We start from the raw sequence: 19,971 nt of genomic DNA, 5'->3' as shown, positions 1-19,971 counted from the left end.
CCGTGAAAGACGGACAAACAAACAGACACACACACTTTCCCATTTATAACATTAGTATGGATACAAATACTTATATACAAAGAAAAAATCCATGGCTCAGGAACAAATATCTGTGCTCATCACACTAATAAATGCCCTTACCGGGATTCGAACCCGGGTCCGTGGCGCCGCAGGCAGGGTCACTACCGACTGCGCCAGACCGGTCGTCGATAGCAACTATTCTATATCTCGTCCCATTACTGCAAATACCGACTATGTGCAAAAAAGTGATTTTGAGATAATGCGATTTTAATGTTTGAAGGTACGATTTCATATGAAAACATGAAAAAAATTACTATTTGTATACAGCATTCTACAGCCCGTATTGTCTTGTTTAATACTTAATCGTAAAAAATATCCAGGCTGTATTTGATTGCCGATAAAACTACGAATAAAAAAAAATAGTAGCAAACTTAGTTGGTTTTTCCTGTAGAAATAAAAATTTGTATATTTCTCTTATTAATACATATAAAGCAGTGTTTCCCTTTGATTAAGCTTTGCTTTTCATACACTTTACTTATGATTTGCAAAAAAAGAAAAAATATACAAAAGTTTTGAACTTATTTCAAAATATATTAAATATTCTCAATGACATAGGCGGTTTTAGCTGCAGGAAATATAGCTGCTCTAATTTTATGTTACAAAACTTCACTTATCATTGTTAATTAAAGTGGTACATTTGTAACAAAAAGTTTTTTAACATTACTAACCATTAATAATACTTTATTTGAGGTTTTGAAGGGTTATTCTCAAAAAAAAATTTTTGAAAAAATCCTCTTCAATCGGTTTTAGGAGATTTTTCACAAAATACTTTAACCGATTTCAGTAAAATTTTACAATAAGTAACGCAATAGCATTCTCTTGAAATAACAAAAAGAATTTTACAAATCGGTTAATGCATTTTTGGGTAATAGCATAATATGCATAGGTACTTATACTTACTACATACTAGTTCACTGTCTCGGCAATCCGAAGTCCGCCATAATTTATGTCCAAAATTTCACTATCTACACTGTTAGGTATAGGTAAATAGTTTTTGTACGCTCAATAACCTGAAGTAATAGTTTATCTAAAGTTTTGTAGTAATCATTTACGCCAACGTCACTAAAATTTAGGCGTAGATGAGGTAATAAGTAAGAAAAAGTAATGTGTAACGGTAATTACATAGGTTTCTGGGGCGATTTAAAGCAATCATGTTTGCAATATTCTTACGCCCCCAGTTACACGCAGTGTTTTTCATCACACTTGCAATAAAAAGAAAAAAGTATTTATGGTAGTCCAAAATACAAATTTAAACACTTTAAACAAAAGTTTTTTCTTTTACTTCTGATACGCCTGCGTGCGATTGCACACTTACTGCCCAAGAGTGATAAAAAGTTATTAAACAACATCTTCATCGCTGGTGGAATTCGATACAAACACATCCACGGCTGACAATGCTAGACTAACTAGGTATTAAGTGATTGGAAGCACTCATGGTACTATTTAGTTATGATACCTTTGTCAAAAAGTCTGCGTAAGTCCATTTTCTTGAACGCAGAGATAGCTAGTTGTTTATCGAGCTTTAGACCAATATAGAAATATGGTATGATACGTTAAGAGGTTTGAGGTGGTTCTATTGAACTGGAGTTCAATTTGTGGCGTTGATTTCCTTGCCTTGTGCTACATCCAGATCTCGACATGACTTAAGCCTGGTGCCCACTAAGCTCGCCGAGTCGAATCTCATTAATTCGCCTTCTGCATTTCTTATGAAACTACGTCCATTAGCGACGCGTCGAATCGGATTCATCGTTCATTGTAAATGTATGCAGGGCTCGATTCGACGCTGCTCGACTCCACCTAAGTGTCCTCAAGGCTTTATGCAGCCTTTGTGACAGAGATTTCATACCTAAAGAGTACCATGGGTGGTTTTAATCACTTACGCCGTGTCTTGCGTGGGCGACGGTTGCGCGACCGTCGCCGTCGCGTCTCATCGCATCGTCTACTTCCATATTGATAAGGTTTGATTTCGTATGCATCGCATCGCCGTCACGCGACCATCGCGCGACCGTCGCCCACGCAAGCCACGGCGTTAATACTGCAGTTGGTGAAGTGGTACACAGTTGTGACATCTGAAGTCTACTCGTACCGTAGGTATGCCAGTAAGTAAAGTAAAGTAAAGTTTATTCATAATTAACTGTGTACATAAGATGGTATGATATACAGGAAATACAGTATCAACAGTTGCCCATTTCGAGCGTACTATATTCTTAAAAACTACTGACTATATTAGCTTACTGGCTAACTTATAATTATTACCCGGGATATTTCAGAAAAACTCATTTAGGTTGTAGAAAACATTTTCTATCAACCAATTTTTTAACTTAAGCTTATATCTATTACCCTCCTCAACTGGTAAGGCGTTAAAAATAGATTCTAGATGTCGCTGTATGGGAATCAGCAGCGATGAAGATGACGTTTAATAACTTTATCACTATTTTATTAATATATAAGAATATCATCTACCTACGTCTACAATACAGTGACTTTGGCGCAGTGAATTTAGTGTCGTAGGCTAATTCCACTTCGAGTTTTTAAAACAACGATACATGTTATGCGATTACTCACAGACGTCTGAACCGATTTGTATTATTTTTAGTAATTCAAAGGTTAATTTAAGGTTATTTGCCAACCAGCTTAGGTTACCAAATTAAAATTAGTATGAAATAACTTTGCACTAATGCAATCCACAAGATTTTGTGGATAAAATGCAACTCTCTCGTCCGTTTTCGAAGAACTAAGAGAGCCTTTACCAGTCGGTGAAGTGGCAAAAAAGATTTGATTTAAATATAACACTGTAATTAGTAACGGTCATCGAAGTTATGAAACATAAAATTACACTAAATTGGATTCCTTCAGCTTAAACCGTTTGTGTTATTGTATTTTTAACCGATTTCAAAAAAGGAGGAGGTTCTCAACGCACTTTTTGCTAATCACGAGAACATCATATGAAAAACGAAGCTTAATTTAAGACAAACAATGGTTTATATGTATAAAGAAGAGAAATATGCAAACATTTATTTCTACAGGAAAAACCAACTAAGTAGGTATTAGACTGTTTCATTAAATCGTATTTGATCGCCAACTAAATACATTCTGAATATATATACGACAAAGTAGTAAACAAAAAAATATAGGTTTTAAAATGCCATACACATAACGTACATTTCTTCATGTTTTTATATAAAACGTGCCTTCAAACTTTAAAACCGCATTATCTCAAAATCGCCTATTTACACATAGTCGGTATTTGCAGTAATATACCGTTATCCTTTCCTTCGTCACATCACATGCAAAACCAATTATAGTCCCTATACAACTTTTTGGTAGAATGACATTGCTGATGTTTGTAAACAAACATCTTCTGGAAAAACATCTTAAAGACATTTGGTGTATTAAGCCTGACTTAAAATAAAGAATTTTGTTGATAGTTTTATTTGCAAAAATCAAATATGTACACATTAAACTTTTTTGTAGAACATAAGATGGCTACTTTAACAAAATGTTTAAATGCAAAAAAACACTATACACCATTAAAAGGTTCTACTTGGCGGATAAAGCATAAAAGTTTATATTAAATATTCATATCACATTCTGGCAGTTTATAATGCAACAAATTGACTATTAAGTAACTTTATGCGAAAGCTATCTTTTGAATGCAGCGTCGTATCAATACATGGGTTTTAACATATTGTAGCCCTTGAAAACCTTATTCTATAGGTGCTAAAAACTCGATTTCGTCAAAAAGTCACTTAGTCGGTATTTGCATTAATGGGACGATCTATTCTTGTACAGTCACCATCAGATATATCTGAGCGGGCGAGGCGTGCAAAAATATCTGGACACGCCTTATCGCCCTGACAACAGAGATGTGGTCAGATATTTGTGAGCACCTTGACCGCTCCGATATTTCTGATGGCGACTGTACGAGTACCTCTAAGATTAGTTAATGGAGTGAAAATTAGGACACTAAGGTAAAGGTCATATATAATGAGGCCATTTACTAACATAATTCATACATACAATCACGCCTGTATCCCATAAAGGGGTAGGCAGAACACATGAAACCACTAAAGCTCCAGTGCCACTCTTGGCAAATAAGGGGTTGAAAGAAAACGAAACTGTGACATTGCAGTGACAGGTTGCCAGCCTCTCGCCTACGCAACAATTTAACCCATATCCCATAGTCGCCTTCTACGACACCCACGGGAAGAAAGGGGGTGGTGAAATTCTTAACCCGTCACCACACAGGTATTATTATGAGATTACTAATATAATATTATGAGATTTATGTGACTCTAGCCGTTACCGATTTTAAAACAGATATGGTATTGTACATTTTCTTATTAAACATGTAAAATCATGTCAGCGCGAGCTCAATGAGAATGCTCCTCGTTACGTGGGATATGGGAATTATGTTGTAGGCAACAGGCTAGCAACCTGTTACTGCTATATGATAGGTAATTTCGGTTTCTTTTAACCCCTTATATGCGCATGGTGGGACTGAAACTTTTACGTGCTCTGCCTAGCCCTTTTGGGAATACCAGCGTGAGTTTATGTCGACCGGTTTGGCTCAGTCGGTAGTGACCCTGCCTTCTGAGTCGCGGTTCTGGGATCGAATCCCGGAGAGGGCATTTATTTCTGTGATGAGCACTGATATTTTTGTTCTTGAGTCATGGACGTTTTCTATGTATATAAGTATTTGTATATTATGTATATTGTTGTCTGAGTACCCACAATACAAGCCTTCTTGAGCTTACCGTGGGGCTCAGTCAATCTGTTAGAATGTCCTATAATTCTGTTTGAGTCGTCGGCAACCCGAACCCTCCTTGGAACTTGTACACTCCTTTTTGCTGTGTACTTATACTTAACACAGCAAAAGGGAGTGTACAAGTTTCTACGTAGCAACGCGCATGTGACACTCTTTGAGTTGCAGGCGTCCATAGGTTACGGTGACCGCTTTCCATCAGGCGGACCGTAGGCATGTTTGCCACCGACGTAGTTTTAAAAAAAAATTAATGTAAATATGAATAAAAGCTGTAATATGAAATAAAATAATGAAATATGAGATTATCCTTTTTATTTTGCTATAAAAGCAAAGTAAAACAATCAAAATTTGCGTCAAATAGCTTTATCACAGCAGCGAACGAAATAAATAATGCTCGAACATTTGAGATCCGCGCTAGTGAGATGAAAAATTTCGTCATTGCATCCAAGCTGTAAAGAATGTCGTTTTTCCCGCCTCGCCTGTCTTGGGGCAATCTCTTTTTCACTTTATATGTAGCTTTCCGTCACTTAAGGGTCATTTTGTTTCAAGTGCAAATAAGATCCTTTTTAAGTGAAATTCCAACAGAAATTCAAAAGTCACTTACGGACAGGGCTCGGATACCGGTTAAAATTTCAAACCGTTATCATGTACTTGCGGCAAAACCTTTAAGTTTCGTTTTCGCTCGAAAAACCGCTATTTTTAAACCGGTTTTTAGGGGAACGCTTTCATAAAGGTTTCGTTCGATTAACCGGTTTAGAACAAAATAAACCGGTTTATTCCGCAGCATGATAAGTAATACTGTTCTAACCAAACAAAAAAGTCGCTTCGTGAACGTAGGTATTTACGCGGCGCCGGTGCATCTCGCTTGTCGAATAAACCGGTTTATTTCGGTTAAAATAAAGTTCTCATAACGTTCGCGTGAAATACCGACAAACAAGCAAACACACACATTTTCCCATTGATAATATTAGTATGGATGTAATTTTGAGAAACACTGAAGGGCTCTTTGGACATGGAACATCACAAATAAAAACTGAGCGATCCTGTTCCTAGAATTTACATTTTAATCAAACGTCGCTTGTAAGAACGGTTGCAAAATGCACTTCTTAATTGAATTTCCGTGGGTTCCAATTAGTTTTCTGGTGACGTGTGCTTGGTGACAAATGAAAAGATTTTATTTGGCTCTTGTTTGTTTAATTAAACCATATACAACTATATAAGTGAAATATATTCAGACACTGAAACCTGGAACCGTACGGGGATTGGACATTCGAGGCCAGAATGTATGTGGAGTGTCATTTTTTTTTTAATCCTTACGGCACTGGTCCCACCGCGAGCTAGTAAACTATGAGCTATTGACTATAAAAACGAACAAAAGATAATCACTCCCGTGTAAATAAAAGAGACACGGCGATGTTTATAGTTACTCGCCCAGCGGTGAGCTATCAATATCGCCGTGTCTCTTTCATATTTGCACGGGAGTGCTTATCTTTTGGTCGTTTTTATAGCCGACAGCTCATAGCTTACTAGCTCGCGGTGGGACCAGTGCCTACAATGTGTTTCCGGATTATAAAAAAAAACAAAGGTTTTCAGGATATGGTGCAAATACCTACCTAGCGAACTCATTATTATTTATTTATTTGAACACATTTCAATGACATTACAGATAAATCCAATGCGTCATGAGTCATGAAACTTAAATTAAAAAAAAAAAAACATTAAATAAGAACATAATGTACTAGCTTTTGCCCGCGGCTTCGCTCGCGTTAGTAAGAGACAAAAAGTAGCCTATGTCACTCTCCATCCTTACAACTATCTGCACTTAAAAAATCACGTCAATTCGCTTATAATATTTCCCATTTATAATATTAGTATGGATAGGTTATTACGTAGGTATGGTAGATGAAATTTCTCTTGATAAAAGATTTCGTCTTGGCAAGATTTTTTATTAAAATGTCTGGGGTGGTATTTAGATTTTCATATACTAAGTAGATCAAATTGGGTCACTGTATAATTCAATGCGTTTTACGTACAACATAATAGGTTTCAGACTCATATACATATAGGATTACTAATTAGCTAAAACCACCGCTCAGCGGTGCGGTGAAAACTAATCACTTAAATGCCAATGTCAGAGCTGACTATTAGTAGGCCTTATTACAACGGGATAAAGTTCATCATGGTATATTTAGTGTGTTTCTATTTATTTTCTATTAATAGCAGAATATATCCAACAAATTAGGACGAAGCTGCTTTCCTAGTAGGAAACTTTGTAGTAGGAATATTATAACAACTAAGAATAGAATAGAATAAGTTAATATGCAAAAGTATCCCTTTGAGGAATCTCTTCCAGTTAACCTAAGTAAGGTTTAGATGCCTTAATAATTCGGATACTTAGTACTTATAATAATATACTTTTTATAAGAACTATTTGTATCGGATAACTCGTGTTTATTATCGAATAGCCCCAATGCACCCTGCATTTTGGTAATTTCTAAACACAGAAATGCTCGGGTAATTTCGAAAGAGGAATACGGATGGTGATTTTTATGTGATTTGCAAAATTAGACGACCTTCGAAATTACCCCAATTATTTGAGTTATATTTTTCTATCATTTATAAAAGCTTTTCTCAGAGGTGATTATTTTGAATTACGACGCAGACATTCGAATAATTTTTGCCCACAATCGTACCTATATGTAATTAGTAATCCGTATACCATCGACTAGTATAGTATACAATCTGGGCAACCGAGCTTCGCTCGGTTCTGTTTCGTATCCTTGACATGTGTCGCCATCTAGTTCAAAAATGAATAGTACCTACATCGAGCGAAAGAATTCTCAGCCTTAACAACACAACTACTCCACACGAGATGGCGCGCATTTCGCCACAAAAACTCAAATAGTGTATTTTCTATTCGTTTTAGCCTTGACCTGTGTCGCCATCTAGTGTTTGCAATAAATAGTACTTACATCGACCGAAAGAATTCTGTCTTAACAGTACAACTACTGCACACGAGATGGCGCGCGAAGAAAAACGCATGAAAACTCGAAAATTCGCGTTTTCCGAGACCTAAGGATAAGTTAGACCAATTTTTCACCCCCAAAAACCCCCACATAACAAATTTCTGCGAAATCGTTAGAGCGGTTTCCGAGATCGTCAGTGTAAATAAATATATATATAAATAAATAAATAAATAAATATACAAGAATTGCTCGTTTAAAATATATATATAAATAAATAAATAAATAAATATACAAGAATTGCTCGTTTAAAAGTATAAGATATATAGGTTCGTCTATGTTGGTAGGTTAAATTTAGACTATTCCGTGAAACCATCCAAATATAGTCTTGTATCTACATATCGGAATGTTCGTTTTGTACGCAAACTCGTGCTAAGTGTTTGTAATTAGCTAACAACATGTCCCGGAGCGGTCGGAACTAATCACTTACCTGCGTATTACTTAGTAATCTTAGTATTAAGTGGCGAATGTAGTCTTAGCGCGCTCCTGTTCCTAATTAAATATGTTTTTTGTTTTAGTAAGTATACATACATATTGTATAGATGCCACCATAATATGAACAGCCGAGGTGATAAAAATATCTGAACGCGTTCTCTAGCGCATTGATAATATTTAACGGCGAAGTCAGACATTTGTGAGTCCGCATGAAAAATAAATAATACTTTTGGCAGTTTTCTCTAAGGTTTTCTCTCTCATTGATGAAAATATTTTGCCCCAGAAATGCAGGTTGTTAGTAATCATTGCACTTTTTTCGCAACGAAGCTATTCTAGTTATTTTTGTAATTTGGACGTGATATGCAAACTCATGCTAAGTGTTTGTAATTAGCTAACAAGTCCCGGAGCGGTCGGAACTAATCACTTACCTCCTGCAGTATTAAGTGGCGAATGTAGTCTTAGCGCGCTACTATTTCTGATTAAATATGTTTGTTTGAGTATATAATACATATAGTATGTGTATAAGTATACTTATACATAACAGTATATATATACATTCCCTATTATTCAGCAAGCTCTCTTTCACAGCCAGTATTAAAAGTAACTGATCCGCGACTACGCGTCAAACATCATCCTCCTTGCGCTATCCCGGCATTTGCCACGGCTCATTGGAGCCTGGGGTCCGCTTTGACTAGTAATCCCAAGATATGGCGCAGGCACTAGTTATACGAAAGCGACTGACATCCGGGTGGCTAGCCGAATGGCACAAACGCTCACGAAACGAAGCGCTAGTAGATATCTATCTCTATTGCGCTTGCGTATTGGCGCGACAGAGCCAGCGGCGTATCGCTTTCGTTTGGCGTCGGAGAAATGCCATTCGGCTACGGGGCCTGACCTTCCAACCCGAAGGGTAACTAGTCCGGTTTCCTCACGATGTTTTCCTTCACCGGAAAGCGACTGGCAAGTATCAAATGACATTTCGCACATAAGTTCCGAAAAACTCATTGGTGCGAGCCGGGGTTCGAACCCGCGACCTCCGGAACGAAAGTGCGCCAGCGCTTTTACGACGACAGCGACTACGCGTCAAACATTTTCATTAATTTAGAAAATGGTTTAACCATTCTTTAAATTATTTGACTAAACTATAATTCTATTTATCTCTAGTTTGGAAACTATTCCAGCTATAGATGTAAGATGATACTTTTGAGGCAAATAGGACGTAGGTATGTAAGTTATTTGAGACCTTAAAATTATTAATGTAAAATACCCTATAATGGACGGTGATGCCATTATGGACACAAAAAAACACAAATCCTTAGAAATAAGTATCTAAAATTAGTTTCTAAAAACTGAAGGCATTGTACCATAAACAAGAGTCATAGAGATGCTTAATTTTGAAGTTTCATTTAATTCGGTTATTTCTGAAGGATTTGGCGGCGAGACAAAAATCATCAGTTTACTGAAAAAAATATCAGGACGGATTCTTAGTAATGTTGCGAAGAGAGTTAAGCTCATGTATAAAAAAATAATACTCGGCGTTAACTTGAATGAGTTTTACTTACTGCATTAACCATAAGACAGTTAAGGTATAAAACATACTAGTTTGTTTCTCCAAAGATATAAAGAAATAGTTTTATTTTGATAGTGTCCATAACTTGAACCGGAAAACTGCATACCTCCTATGATGGACAAGGAACAAATTACGTAACCAAAATTTACAAGAAACAATCCTATGTTAAAATAGCCCAAACTATAAATTGAAATAGATATCATACACGAAAGAAAAAACGACAAGGCAAAAGGCCCACTGGCGGCCGAGCCGGGAATCGAACCCGGGTCTTCAGCTTACGCGGCTAACGTCTTCACCACTAGACCACCCGCCCGCCGTGGTACCCGACGAAATTTCTCTACTGTATGTTATCTCTGATAATGCTAGGCGCCTTTTGACCAACTCTAAGGGCGAGCAGTTAGTGCTTGCACCTCCTATATGCATCCTTTGCAGCATTACGATAACCAAACCCAAACTAATTTTATTTGGGGTATATAAAATTGAGTCATTGAGTATCAGTTGGTTTTAAAAGTAAAATTTTAAACTTATTTCACTGTCCATACTGGGGGATCCATTACTGGAGAACTGATGTCCATGATTGGAGAAAAAACACCTCGTTTGAATTTGAAAACTATGAAAAACCAACAGGAGTAGGTATGTATTCTGTAATACGCTTGAATTGTAAAAGAAGGATAAGACATTCAAGTTTTAACACGCTCAGCGGTAGAATTTTTACATGTATCAGTGAAATATCAAAAATAGGCAAAAATTTATCTTAAACTGTCCATGATTGGGTCCATTACCTTAATTGTAATTCACCACTGGTATTATCAACGTAAAAGTATCAACTAAAGTGCTTTTTTCTGTAAGCATATCCTTTTGACACAAAACTTATCATATTAATCAACGAACATTAATAAAATAGCAATTTATTATATCCAACTTTTTATGTCTAGCCATTTTTAGGTCAACCTTCAACACAATTTTGCAGGCACGATCCGAAACGATCATTCTTGTTGTGTATTTACAAATTACATTCGTTCGGTACATTATCATGAGTCTGACAGTTCGATCTACCAGAGTAAATGATAGGTTTGCCTGTGTATCACAGATGACCTTTACATGTTACCTCAAATGTAGGCAGGCATATTCGATAAAGGTCGTGTACGCCAGCCCTATCTATGTATAAGTAAGTCTTGAGGGCGAACGTTTACTATTAAGTATTTAATAATTATAAATATTAGAAGAGAATCGAGACACAAGATAAAAACTTAAACATACATAAATTCCTACTTGTATTCCCGAAACTGCTCAAGTTTGTGTACCACTCTTAGCAATTACGATTACGATGGGGAAAAATAAATAAATATTATAAGACATTATTACACAGATTGACTGAGTCCCACGGTAAGCTCAAGAAGGCTTAAAAAATTGTGATATTGAAGTGACAAGTTGCCAGCCCACTGGAGGTAAGGGGATGTGAATTCAATTCAACTCACACACGGGGCTTCAACAGTTATGGATAATTGGACCGTTTGCAGAATGGTGCATTGAAAGTGCATTCAGATACTTAGCTCAAGAACCATCATCATCCATAGTTCATAACAATCATAACATAGGTGCTGATGTGTCGCTACGGCCTGAAATGGATTTTGATGATTTCGTTTTCGAATGAAAAATACCTTCAAACAATTATCAGCTATATTTTATACTAGTTTTTGAGCGCGGCTTCTCTCGAGTTAGGAGACAAAAAGTAGCCTATGTCTCTCTCCATCCCTTCAACTATCTCCACTTAAAAAATCACGTCAATTCGTCGCTCCGTTTGGCCGTGAAAGATGGACAAACAAACAGACATACACACTTTCCCATTTATAATATTAGTAGGGATTAAAAGAGATGCTATGAATAACCTAAGCACCGTTGTGTGCCTTGTGTGTGTTGCAAAGGAGCATGCATTAGCCCCAATGGCGTCCTAATCGAAAGACGATCTCCTCAATACCTTGTGAATGCGATAACAGCTGATGCTTTTAAATCGTTAGGAGCTTAATAAAAGATCTTATGATAATCATACACTTAGGTGCTTGTTTCATGAAGTCAGCTGTAACTCTGGAAGTTATTACTCTACCACATATTATAATAGTATCATATTGTAGCTCAATGAATAAGGCATTTAACCTCTTTAGCCCATTTTTGAACAACTCTTGTACTTTTTCTATAAATGACACAAAAAAGAAAAAAGTGTGCCTCTTTTTACAATTTCATAATAAGTTGATGGCTGTTTTCTTTTTAAGTATTAATCTCATCACTATGTATTTAGTATCGTTTTATAGGTAATTTATCGACGATGATTTGGTTCTTAAAGAGTAAACTTGTCAGTCCTACCGTTTTGGAATAAAATCCAGAAAACTAGAATGAGGGAGATAAAATGGTGGGAAAGGGGGGGAAAATTGACTCTTCAGCGTGCTTCCATATCGACATTGAAGCACATATATGAAAGATACATTCATGCCAAGTTTCATGCTTTCTTCCGGATGGGACCGATAATTTTTTTTTTGTTAGGAGGTGGAGCCCTACTACTATAATTTATGTATGTATAATACAAAACGGAAGAATTGAAAGTGTTATATTGCAGATAGAAAGTGCTCTGTCTACCCCGTTTGGGAATACAGGCCTGAGTTTATATATGTATGTCTTCGTAGAATAGTGCGATGACGTACCCTACTTATGGTCCCCCCACATCTAGCGTCTCGCGAGCGTCGCGTCGGGCCAACTGTATGGAAAAAGACGCCGCGTCGACGCGACGTCGACGCAGCGTCAGGCTTTGCCCATACAGTTGGCCCGACTCGACGCTCGCGAGACGCTAGATGTGGGGGGACCCTTATTACGTGCTAATACGATACTCGAGCCCCAATGCCCTATCTTCGTCAGTTTGCCCCGCTGTCGCCATCCATCAATCCTTCGGGAGAATTAGGGTCTGTCCGGACTGGCGCTGACGGCGATATTCGCATTTCAATCGCTCGATTTTGGATGTATCGTTCAGTACTATTTCCACTTCTGGGTATGAAAATATTGCTAATAGAATGAGAACGGTGTTGTCATTGTCAATACTATTTATTTGGATTGCATTTGCAATGCATTTTTAACGTTTTGCTATTCGCTTGTGACCAATAGTTTAGGCTCCGTAGCGTATTAATAAAATAAAATGTGTGCCCAATTTTCTCGGCCCTGTGTGATTCCTCCACGCAGATTAGCGGTGTCACAGAATATATAATAGTACAAGTACTTACTTAGATATTTAGGTACCTTAATTGAAACAGGCCTGATATTACCTACTCATAAAAATAATAATTCCGCCCTTGAGTTATTTTTGTAAGCAAATGAGGTTTCGAATAATACATATCACGATAAAATATCAATTCTGTGACAGCGGTCGAATCAGCACGCAGGTATATGACGTTGACGAACAACTCTCGCGCGTGCGTCCTCGCTCGCCCGTGAGGCCCTACTGATATGCCCCTCGCGAGGGGTACTTACAGTTCGATACCTACACGCGCGAGTGGGACAGGCCTGGCCGTGTCTCCGACTCCAGCAATACCTGTTATGCCCAATATGATAAGAAAATAATAGCAAAAGAAAAGGAATAGGCACTTAGGTACTCGTGATATGCACAAAAAAATGGTCTGGAATAAATAAATAAATAAATATTACAGGACATTCTTACACAGATTGACTGAGGCCCACGGTAAGCTCAAGAAGGCTTGTGTTGTGGGTACTCAGACAACGATATATATAATATACAAATACTTATATATATAGAAAACATTCATGACTCAGGAACAAATATCTGTGATCATCACACAAATAAATGCCCTTACCGGGATTCGAACCCGGGACCGCGGCGCAGCAGGCAGGGTCACTACCGACTGCGCCAGACCGGTCGTCAAACCAGTCGTGGAACCAGCAGCATATTCTCATCTGCCAAAATAGCGCAATTTGATAGAAATATCAGTGTGTATTGACCCCTATTTTACTAAGAATCCCAAATTATAATATAAATTGGCCGCGTCTCCACTCAAATGAAGTGTCAAGGCGGTTATTTACGCGCTCTACAGTCGTCAGAATTTTGTGCTGATCGAATCAGAAAGTTGTTAAAGTGGCATTAAATTTACATTGGATAGAAAATGCCGTAAAAATGAACGCATTCGCTTATTCTCAAAGTTTTCTGATAAGAGTTACTTGAAATGGAATAAAATATAAGAGCAGACTCTTTGTTATTCATAGACACTTTGAAGTTTAGTAAATAAGTATCGTGAATCAAATATAGATATAATCTAAGACTAACTTTTACACAAGAAGTTAACTTTCGTAAGTTAGATCTCTGATAAATTGAAAAATATTAATGTTTTTTTTTTTGTTTAATTCTATTTACAACAATAGTAACAAAACGAATAAGTACGTCTATCATTAGTTTAGACTTTAGGTATCTAATACGATAGTGTAGCAAATCTTAACCTACTGATACCTACAGAGCAGATATTACATTGTATAACAATATAAGGGGAGGATATAAGAATGTGTTTCGGTAAAAAAATACATTTATAAATGAGGTGTTAAGTGGAAAAATCTGGAAGAATTCGAACCTATACACCTGTGGCACCCCTGTAGCTTTCTCACACAGATACAGAACCACTTTTACTACGGGACCAGCCCCGAAATTGTAAATAAATAGGCCGTTTCAAATATTTCAGTAGTTTGACGTTGATATTTTATATGGGAGAGCTATTTTATTCGTGACCTGTGTATAGTGTGTATTCTTATATAGAGTCTGCGGGTTTCAGTAGTGTAACAACTTGTATAAGTACCTACATCTTGAAATCCGGTTGGTTAGTCGCAAATAACGGTTAATTGTCTTAGAAACACTCCTCTCTCCCCTTAAAAGGTCAACTGACATCAATTTAAAAATGGCTGAAACACGTTTGCTCTCAAAGATCCTTAGCGCACTTTATATCTGTGCAAAAAGCTTTTTCAGGGAAATAGGTAATAAACTGTCTGGTTCCATTAGGTAAAATTACTACGTTAAAGACTACGAACACTGGTACTTAATGTCACAGAGAAGTGTCCTAATAGCCCATTTCTTAGATTTTTAAAGTGAGATCTTCTTTTAGGATTTGTAGTAAAGAATTTATTATTGAAGCTGGTGATTTCACTTGTGAAAATAGAGAAATTGCTGAGGTTTAAGTGGAGAAGACCGGCATAATAAAATTATTAACCGGCACAAGGAAGAACCCCGTGCATGGGTGTCCGTAGATGTCGATTCCCGGATGTCGAGAGGCTGGCAACCTGTCACTGCAAAGTCACAATTTAGATTTCTTTCAACCCCTTTTTGCCAAGAGTGGTACTGAGACTTAGTATTCATGTGCTCTGCCTACCCCTTTAATGGATACAGTCGTGATTATATGTATGTATGGTATATACGATACGTGATTATATGTATGTATGGTATATAGGAAGAAATCCTATCGCTTAGAATAGTGGTGGGCAAACTTTATTGATCTAGGGCCAAAATTTTAAGGCATTTCAGAGGAGGGACTGATTTACACCAAAAATGAATTTTTACTACAATAGTTGCCATATCACACATTATTTAGAAGTACCGGTGGAGAGCCGGATTTTTTTTTCCTGAACCAGATATGGCCCTAGGGCCGTACTTTTCCCACCACGGGCTTAGATAGTCAAAAAGTCACATAATAAGACATCGGCATATATTATGCTCAGAGGTATATGTTTACGTATGTAAAATAACATTGAGGTAAAATATCATTCCTATAGTATAGTAACGTCTATATTAAATTTTAGAACAGTATCCCCAAATATGAGCTTTAATCCCGAGATATAGTCCTATGCAAAGTAAAATCCAAAGTTTCGGGTTGAACTGAGTCAAAGATATTCTCATAGGAATTCATTATGGAGATTACAGTGTTATTTGAAATGCAAACACAAAGTTTGTTAGATTAAGGCAAGGATAATATAGTTGAGGACTTTGCATACCATTTAGATTTTTTGGCAAAGATATTGTTGGTATTCCGGATTTTCAGAATGTTTCCTATGAATTCGGCTATGCATTTGCATTTCAAGAACCTTTATTTATTTAAGTTACCTTTTTTGAATAAACTAGTAACTGATAATAACCACCAGCCGATAACGAGGGATAAGCTTAGTAAATTCATACAATTTTAATAGTTGTCAAAGAAAGTCTAAAATTTTCTTTCCCTCCTTATTTGCATCAAACAAGATGCCCCCTTACAAGCAGTAGCATAGAGCATAGATAGTGGACATTTCTGCTAGATACAACATTTATGAGAACTATTCATTAATCACACATTCAGTGCCACCCAGCCAAACGAGATATTTTCGTCTTTAAGTCCTGCCACGGCCAGATATGATTTCGATATTAAATGTCCCGGAAAAAGCAAGGAAATCAAAGCCGCAGGCTAGAAACTACTTATTCCGATCCAAGCTGATCACTTATGTAAACAATCTCAGCTGTTGCTAAGTGCCAAGTTGCTCTCAACGGGTAACAGCGACCTACCTTAGTTGCTGTTGGCAAACTATAAATTTATCAGTGGTAGGTACCTACTTTAGCAAATATTAGTTATAAATATGTTATTGTTGAAACTAAGCTTCAAATTCTAGTATCCCAAAGTATTGGCCACTAGCCATTATGCACAAAGTATAACAGTACCACATAGGGTCAGACCAAGCAGACACTTATAAATAATCCAAGTAGACGATTTTCAAAACGTGTCAAATGGCAGATCTTCTAACAACTTCGCAAAACTTGCTGAAGCCTTCTCTCAACTAGCTCAACCCTCAACCAAACTGACGACCGAGTATTAGGGCAAGTAAAAAGAATTGCAGATATGTGTACTCATCGCTAGTGAAACCTTGCAAGCTGACACTGTTCATCTTCTCCTTCCAGATTAATAAAAGATGAAGAATGCAACATCCTCCAGAACCTGTCCCGGGACGAGTTCCGCGAGTTCCGTACCCTCGTGATCGACATGGTGCTGGCCACCGATATGAGCTTCCACTTCCAGCAGCTGAAGAATATGCGGTCTTTACTTACCTTGGCTGAGCCTACGGTGGATAAGTCAAAGGCGGCATCGCTGGTGTTACATTGCTGTGATATTTCTCATCCTGCCAAGGTATTTGTACTATCTGTTTAGGTCTAGATATGAGATCCACTACTGGCAGCTGAAAAATATGCGCTCTTTACTCACCCTGGCTGAGCCAACGGTGGATAAGTCGAAGGCGGCATCGCTTGTGTTACATTGCTGTGATATTCCTCATCATTGTCGGCAGTTGAAAAACTTGCTCTCACTATAAACAGCATTCTACTTTCTACATAAGTCCAGGATCAAATATTTTTTTCTTGATCTTTTATGAAGTTAATCGCTTCAGGATCTGTAAGACACTATCTCCAATCAAACAAAGTTTTCTCCTCGAGTCATCTACGCACGTCAATCATTACTATCAAACTAATCTTAACAATGACAATTTCCAGAGATGGGATCTCCACCACCGATGGACGATGAGCCTCCTTGATGAGTTCTTCCTCCAAGGCGACAAAGAACGCGAGCTAGGGCTGCCCTTCAGCCCCCTTTGCGACCGGAACAACACACTAGTCGCAGAATCCCAGATCGGATTCATAGAGTTCATCGTAGAGCCAAGCATGGGGGTGTGTGCTGACATGCTTGAATGCATACTAGGGCCTCTGCACTCTAGCAGCAAGACTGGCGCTAGTCAAGAGCCGATTAGCGAGGACGCTCCGGGGAAAATCGGTAAGTCTTGAATATGATCCAATACTAACTTAGAATGAATCCTACAGGTACAGATGTAGTGCTTAAAGGGTTTCCTTCGGAAACGTTCGTATTTGTACGTAAATACGTTTGTAAATACGAACGTTTCCGAAGGAAACCCTGACTGAAATAGCATGATACGTTCGTACGTTTCCGTAACAATTTGAAGGCAAATCTTTTCGCACTACATATGTACGACCTAATTCAGATTTTAATGCATATGTGTTCGAATTTCGAATGAGGACTCAGAATGAGACTCAACTAGTCCATTCAAATTATAGAAAAACCCTTAAATTCATAAGATTACGTATAAGAATTTACATGACACATAAAAATAAAAGTATTTAACTATTTTGTTAATCGTTTCAGTGAACGAAACCAACACGAAGTTCAAGATCCGAAAGCCGTGGGTCGCCTGCCTCAGCGACAACAAAAAAATCTGGAAGGAGCAAGCTGCTAAAGGTAATTTCTCTGAACTATTGTTTTTTTTATAAATATTGGAAAACCTAGGAAAATAAATAAATAAATAAATATTGGGGACACCTTACACAGATCAACTTAGCCCCAAACTAAGCAAAGCTTGTACTATGAGTGCTAAGCAACGATATACATACTTAAATAGATAAATACATACTTATATACATAGATAACATCCATGACTGAGGAACAAATATCTGTGCTCATCACACAAATAAATGCCCTTACCGGGATTCGAACCCAGGACCGCGGCTTAGCAGGCAGGGTCACTACCGACTGAGCCAGACCGGTCGTCAAAAGTTACCAACAAGTTGAGGTTGAACAAGATTCCCTTAAATCTAAGGCCGTTTTCACATTATGTGCAATATTCGTGTGCAATGCGCGCTGCAACGTAGACGCATTGATGTATTTAATATTTAAATATAAATTGTGAATTGGCGCGGCGCGGCCGCCGCTAGTAAATAGACACGATGGGTGATTCTCAGCAGAATAAACCTATTGTGAACGAGTTCCTCGCTTTTCTTCAACGCAAAAACAAGCTGGTGCTGGAAGGAGCGATGGATGCGAAGACGGCTGTCCAGATGAATTCGCGTGCGTCGAGTTTCACCATCGATGACATCTGTGAAGCTAAGCAAGTGCTGTGCCAGTCCCTTGGGATTGCCGGCACCTATGTTCCACACCGACGAGGGGATGAAAACGGACAGAAGACCCTTGAAGATATAAAGAAAATCCTCAGGGAGTATCAAGACCGGATTCCGGAGTTCGTGGCGACGGCGTCGTGTATTCCGGAAAATCTCGACATTAGCAGCTTGTTTAAGGAAATCGAGGTCCTTAAAACAAGTTTAGCCGAAATGAGTAGCAAATTTGAAGCCAGCCTTATTACCATTGCTGATTTACGCAACGAAATAGCATGTTTGCGGAATGTCCCAACTCAGCCGGCCGCTTCAAATTTCGAACGTGACTCGCGACCTGACACACGTGTCAAGTCAGTTCGATTACCTGTTGACGCTGTAAAAAGTGTCGCAAGCGCCGCCCCGCCGCCCGCGCGCCCTCCGCGCGTGCAGCCGCCTGCCCCTTCGAGCTTACGTCAGCGTTCATACGCTAGCGTCACCGGCCGGCAGCCAGCAGCTGACCGGGTCAGCATTCCTTCTAAGAAATGTGAATCACGGGCTCTTTTTAAGGAGAAGTCCTCCCGCACCAATGTAGATACGGAGGGATTCACATTGGTGGAAAGGAAAAGCAAGGCGCGTAGGGCGCCTCGTAAGACTGTGAGTGGCACTGCGGATCCGGGTAATTCTGGTCTTCGGGTCGCCACACCAAGTAAGCCGCTCTACGTGTCTCGCCTGCATTACTCCACCGTGGCCGACGAAGTGGTGGAGTACGTTCGCCGGAAGACTGGCTTCACGCTGAGGGTGCAGCAGCTGCAGTCGCGCCGCTACGTGCACTTCAGCTCGTTCGTTGTGCGCGTGCCGAGGCCGCTGCAGGACACCATCGCGAGTGCAGACTTCTGGCCGAAGGGTGTAGTCTTTCGACGGTTCCGGGGCAACCTGCCGAATTCTACGCCCGGACAGACGACGCAACGAAGCCTCGACGTTACGTTGTCACCTAAATCTAGATGACGTTTCTTACTTTTATGTGTTTATTTTTTATGCTCTTATAATATGTATTTTTTTTAGTTACTCAGTGCTTTGGTTTTTACTGTCATACTGTGTAACATATTTGAAATAAAAATAAAATAAAAAAAAATAAAATAAATTATCCGATCCGATATCGGATGTCGGA

General features: G+C 38.4%; 1 protein-coding gene across 1 annotated transcript in view; it reads left to right on the top strand.

Annotated features, from left to right (window-relative positions):
* LOC125226968 (calcium/calmodulin-dependent 3',5'-cyclic nucleotide phosphodiesterase 1) overlaps positions 1 to 19,971 on the top strand; it is a 416,921-nt gene that overhangs the window by 394,980 nt on the left and 1,970 nt on the right. The window contains exons 9-11 of the mRNA XM_048131154.1: positions 16,833 to 17,058; positions 17,418 to 17,694; positions 18,082 to 18,174. Coding sequence (XP_047987111.1) covers positions 16,833 to 17,058; positions 17,418 to 17,694; positions 18,082 to 18,174 — 596 coding nt within the window. The remainder of the gene's footprint in view (positions 1 to 16,832; positions 17,059 to 17,417; positions 17,695 to 18,081; positions 18,175 to 19,971) is intronic.

Source organism: Leguminivora glycinivorella, chromosome 6 (genome assembly GCF_023078275.1).
Source record: "Leguminivora glycinivorella isolate SPB_JAAS2020 chromosome 6, LegGlyc_1.1, whole genome shotgun sequence".
In the NCBI taxonomy this organism is placed as follows: Eukaryota; Metazoa; Arthropoda; class Insecta; order Lepidoptera; family Tortricidae; genus Leguminivora; species Leguminivora glycinivorella.
This window is presented reverse-complemented; position numbering and strand designations above follow the sequence as displayed.